The 6,000-nt window shown below is 44.6% G+C and overlaps 1 protein-coding gene across 2 annotated transcripts in view; it reads left to right on the top strand.

Annotated features, from left to right (window-relative positions):
* Nucleotides 1-1,244: 1,244 nt before the first annotated feature.
* KLHDC10 (kelch domain containing 10) overlaps nt 1,245-6,000 on the top strand; it is a 96,166-nt gene continuing 91,410 nt past the window's right edge. For both annotated transcript variants that reach the window (XM_073579183.1, XM_073579182.1), the window contains exon 1: nt 1,245-1,435. In XM_073579183.1, the coding sequence (XP_073435284.1) occupies nt 1,369-1,435 (67 nt within the window). In that variant the 5' untranslated portion in view covers nt 1,245-1,368. The remainder of the gene's footprint in view (nt 1,436-6,000) is intronic.

Raw genomic sequence — 6,000 nt, 5'->3', positions numbered from 1 at the left:
GACAGTTTTCTCATGTACCGGAGACACCGACACACGTAGACACATTCTATTGAATGGGTCTATGCACATATCAGCGGGTTTTCACGGACTGTGTGTCCGTGTACAAAATACGCTGACATGTCCGTTTTTGTGCGACAGCATGGATCACACGGACCCATACAAGTCAATGGGTGTGTGTAAACACGTACAGCACACAGATCACGTCCGTGTGTGGTCCGTGTGCGTTTTTAAGTCAAAGGGTTAACATTGAAACACATTTTTCCAATACACGGACAGCATACAGACAGCACACGGATCACACACGGATAGCACACGGATGCCACACGAATGTTAGAAATTTACACACGGACACGGATAGCGCCGATACCGGAATTATCTGGACATGTGAAACCGCTCTAAAGAAAACAGGCATGTGCAGCACACTGAATTGTTCTTTTAGCATTCTCCCTATTAAGAGAGCATGTTTGCTTTGCAGCGCTGGGGTCCAGGGTTCACCTCCCACCAAGGACGACATCTCTCAGGACTTTGTATGTTCTCCTTGTATTTGTGTGAGTTCCCTCCGGTTTCCTCCCACATTCCAAAGACATACTGATAGGGAACCTAGATTGTGAGCCCCAATGGGCACAGTGCTAATAATGTCCGTAAAGCGCTTCTGTGGAATACAGTGGTGCAAGTATTATATTAAGAAACTCGGACATGCCTTTTTTATTCTTTGCAGACCACTGGTGTGACGTGTGCAGCCGGAAGTTTGGCCATGGTCACAATTTGAGCATTTAGTCAGTATTTTACCTCAGTATTTATAAGCCAAAACCAAGAGAGGAACAATCAGAGGAAAAGTCAAATAGAGACACGTCACCACTTCTATATTTCTCACCCACTCCTGGTTTTGGCTTACAAATACTGAGGTAAAATGCTGAATGTGTGAATGTGGCCTTAAACCGTGTCCATGTACTATTCGGTAAAAAAACCCCTGAAATAGCACACCTAAGGGCAAACAGCCAGCGTTTTCCAACCTTACATCAATGATGACATACATGGTCCTCCAACACTGACATCAGGGAACCGCCCTTATAATTGCCCAGTGTGACCAGTGCCCTAATATTGCCTGAGGGCCATTTCCTGTCAGGTCTGGCATAAAGCAGGGAGGTCAGACATTGGTCATATAGTCCATGGCTGCCATCACAGACACACCTTTCTCCTATATTATACTCCTGGTCCCGTGACTTTTCCACACAGGTACAGCACTGCTATTGTCACCGGGGCGGGTGTTGCAGGAATAACACTTCCCCTGTGTACAGCTGATAAGCGGTCACTTTGTGCACGGCCCGTGTTTCCGGGTGGGGGAGGTTTAGTGGTGCACGGCTCATCATGGCGGCAGAAGCCGGTGGAGGGGAGCCGCTGGTTCGGTTCGTGAAGCTGAGCGGCAGAGCAGCAGGTGAGGCTGGCAAAGCCCTGAGAGTGGTGAGGAGACATGGCTGCTGAGGGCAGGGTGGCATAGGCAGGCCGCTGCTCCTCTCACAGGTCTGGCCATACGTCCTATAGGCAGTGGCAATGTTACTGTGGTGGTGACTGGCTCTGGGGACTTATGGCCGTAAAATCGGTGTGAACAGAAGTGGCCAGTGTTACCCATAGCAACCATCCCTGGTGCACCTAGCAACCAAATACTGTACTGTCTAGTTACAGAAATATTTGTAGGCATGAGAAACCCTGCCATCTGATTGGTGACGAGGGATGGCACCGATGCTTCTTGGCAGGAGTCTTTTCTTTAGACTTTGGGCACAATGTTTTTGTAATTAAATATGACTATAGACTTTCTTTCAGCACATTGACTCTACTGGCGATCATTGTGTTGCGCTGGGTCTCACTACTGTTAGATCAGCTGTCGGAAGTTCTGATGTGACACTATTACTTTATGGCCCCATGCAAATTAAAGGGGCTGTGCAGCATGTCTGAACTGGACAGCGCTGCTGCATGCCAGGCAGGACCATTGCGGAGGCCGATGCCCAGGAGATCTCTGGCCAGCACTGGATGCTTATCCCGGCACCCATCCTGCACACACCTGATGTCAAACCTGCAGGTAAAAACACAGCCCCTCTGAACTACTAGACTATGTGGTTGGACCAAGTGCTGTAAAGCCAGAGGCGCTCTGTGCTGTGGATGGTGGGGAGAGGAGCTTTATCCTAAGGGTGAGTGCACACAGTGCGGATTTACAGGTAGAGTGACCTGCGGTTTATCTGCGAATTTGCCTGCGGGTTTCCCCTGCGGTTTGACACCTGCACAATGGAACTGGTGTCAAACCGCTGCGGAATCCGCAGAAAGGATTGACATGCTGCGGATTTAAAACTGCAGCAAATCCGCTCGGAAAAATCGGCAGCATGTGAACTCCGGTTTTAAAATCCCATTGCTTTGCATTGTACTGTACAATGTCTGCGGAACTGCTGCAGATCCACAGGGCCAAATTCGCCGCTGATCCGCAGCAGAATCCGCAACGTGTGCACATCCTCTTAAGGCCAAAGGCGCAGGAAATCCTGAAGCTCATTTGTTAACAGTCCGTCAGTGGTTTAAGGCTATTATCAGTATTTTTTATGTTAATTATCTTTGAACTTACTTTGCAAACGACTTAAATTTAAAATATTTTGCAATTTTTTTTTTTTCTTGTCTGATACTCAGTTGCAGCCTAAAAACAAACCCTATTCGAAAAATTTGTTTTTACATAGATATGGCTGTTCCTCCTCAGTGTTCAGTGCTTCCTGTTGTGCTACTACTGAGTTTTTGCAAGCTATACTAACTTGTATTGTGACTATTGGAGACATGATATCAAGAACAAGTAAGTGCACACTGCAACTGTACAATTGGCATCCGACTATGTGGACAAATTTCAACTAATAATGCTTTGCTTAGTGAGTGAGAACAACTTCTTCACATATAACGTTTGTGTAAAAGGGGTTTTCATTTTTAGAAACATGGACCTTAAATGTTTCCAGTAATGTAAAATAACAAGAATTCATCCTCCCCTGCTCTAGCGCATGCTTTCTGCTTTGGCTGCAGATGTGACGTCGACAACTTGTATCACTGATGCAGTCAATCGCTGAGCTCTGTGGCCCATGCCATCTACGTAGGCAGATCTGGGAAGCCCAGAGATTGGCTGTAGCAGTGTTGTGAGCTGTTAACCTCGCCTCACTCCTGCAGCGAAATCAGAGACCAGAGTTGGTACTGGAGCAGGGAAGCATCGTTGTGATCTGGCTTTATTTTATATTACTGGAATTGTTTGGGGTCAACATTTCTAAAACACATTTAAAGAGTGTCACTTTTTATTACATATACATACAGTGTGTGCAGAATTATTAGGCAAATGAGTATTTTGATCACATCATCCTTTTTATACATGTCCTACTCCAAGCTGTATAGGTTTGAAAGCCAACTGCCAATTATGTAAATCAGGTGACTTGCATCTCTGTAATGAGGAGGGGTGTGGTCTAATGATATCAACACCCTATATAAGGTGTGCTTAATTATTAGGCAACTTCCTTTCCTTTGGCAAAATGGGTCCGAAGAAAGATTTGACGGACTCTGAAAAGTCAAAAATTGTGAAATGTCTTGCAGAGGGATGCAGCAGTCTTGAAATTGCCAAACTTTTGAAGCGTGATCACCGAACAGTCAAGCGTTTCATGGCAAATATCCAACAGGGTCGCAAGAAGCGTGTTGATAAAAAAAGGCGCAAAATAGCTGCTCATGAATTGAGGAACATCAAGCGTGAAGCTGCCAAGATGCCATTTGCCACTAGTTTTGCCATATTTCAGAGCTGCAAAGTTACTGGAGTATCAAAAAGCTCAAGGTGTGCCATACTCAGGGACATGGTCAAGGTAAGGAAGGCTGAAAAACGACCAACTTTCAACAAGAAACAAGATAAAACGTCAAGACTGGGCCAAGAAATATCTTAAGACTGATTTTTCTAAGGTTTTATGGACTGAAATGAGAGCGACTCTTGATTGGCCAGATGGATCGGCCCAAGGCTGGATCAGTAAAGTGTAGAGAGCTCCACTCCGACTCAGATGCCAGCAAGGTGGAGGTGGGGTACTGGTATGGGCTGGTATCATCAAAGATGAACTTGTGGGACCTTTTCGGGTTGAGGATGGAGTGAAGCTCAACTCCCAGACCTACTGGCAGTTTCTGGAAGACACCTTCTTCAAGCAGTGGTACAGAAAGAAGTCAGTATCGTTCAAGAAAAGCATGATTTTCATGCAGGACAATGCTCCATCACATGCATCCAAATACTCCACAGCGTGGCTGGCCAGTAAAGGTCTAAAAGAAGAAAAAATGACATGGCCCACTTGTTCACCTGATCTGAACCCCATAGAGAACCTGTGGTCCCTCATAAAATGTGAGATCTACAGGGAGTGAAAACATTACACCTCTCGGAACAGTGTCTGGGAGGCTGTGGTGGCTGCGGCACACAATGTTGATCGTAAACAGATCAAGCAACTGACAGAATCTATGGATGGAAGGCTTTTGAGTGTGAACGTAAAGAAAGGTGGCTATATTGGTCACTGATTTTTTTTTTTTTTTAATGTCAGAAATGTTAATTTCTAAATTTTGTGTTGCTCTATTGGTTTACCTGGTGAAAATAAACAAGCGAGAAGGGTATATATTTGGTTTTTATTAAGTTGCCTAATAAATCTGCACAGTAATAGTTACCTGCACAAACAGATATCCTCCTAAGATAGCCAAATCTAAAAAAAAAAAAAACACCACTCTAATTAAGCTTTGATATCAATGAGTCTTTTGGGTTGATTGAGAACATAGTTGTTGTTCAATAATAAAAAGAATCCTCTCAAATACAACTTGCCTAATAACTCTGCACACGGTGTATACAGTGCTGTGCAAATTAATTAGGACAAAGCATTTTTTAAGTAAAATTGTAAGTTGGTTACCAGTCAGTGATTCAAACCAGTTTTAACTGCTTTGAACAGGCACTCACACCTTGGTGTGTGTGTGTGTATGTGTAAAATATATATATATATATATATATATATATATATATATATATATATATATATATATATATATATATTTTCTTTTAATAACTAAAGAAAATGTACTACTAGCACTTATTTTCCTCCACGGGGGGCTGCCATTTGTTGGTGCGTAAGTGGCAGAGCACTCTTATTTACACACCATAAATACAGCAGGCATAGGCCATGGGTTGGTGTCTGACTGCATCTCGTGCACTTTGACTTTAGTCAGGTGTGGACTGTTCATGTCCCATCTTTTTGTATCCCAGCGCTGTGTGGGGAGCTAACATTTCCTCCTGTCACTGCTGTGGGGGTGAGAAATGATGTAGACATCAGGGCAGCAGCAGTGATAGCATATCGGCAGCCTGGTAGTATACTACTAATGCCAGGCTACTAAGCTGTTGTCACTGTTGGAAGAATTTACCTCTGCAGTGCTGCTGTGAGTGATTAGAGCAGTGGTGACTTCTTCCAGTGGTAAGAACATGTCGATAGTCAGTAGGACAATATCAGGCTGCCGGCGTTCTCAGTGTCGCAGTGTAGTTATCCTGTTGCTTTTCTCTGAACACTAAGGGTGTGTGCACACGCTGCGGATTCTGCTGCGGAATTTTCTGCACAGATTTTGCAAAATCCGCAGGTCAAAAGACCTGCGGATTAACATGCGATTTATTTATTTATTTTTTTCTTCTTCTTCTTCTCCCCCCCCCCCCCCCCCTGCGGTTTGACACCTGGACAATGGAGCAGGTGTAAAACCGCTGCGGAATCCGCATGGAAGCACCGTGGTTTTTGTTTTCCATTGATTATAATGGTACTGTACACCGCAGCAGAAATTGCTGCAGATCCGCAGGGCCAAAACCACTGCAGATCCGCAGCAAGTGAGCTTTTCTCAGTCACTGTAAGGCCTCATTCAGATGTCCATGTTGCGTGAACATTTGAATGAGGCTTTATTTCTACATCTGCAAAGTGCCACAGAAGTGGCAGAGGTTGCAGT

Source organism: Dendrobates tinctorius, unplaced genomic scaffold (genome assembly GCF_039654945.1).
Source record: "Dendrobates tinctorius isolate UK_male_01 unplaced genomic scaffold, ASM3965494v1 ptg000062l, whole genome shotgun sequence".
Lineage (NCBI taxonomy): Eukaryota > Metazoa > Chordata > Amphibia > Anura > Dendrobatidae > Dendrobates > Dendrobates tinctorius.
This window is presented reverse-complemented; position numbering and strand designations above follow the sequence as displayed.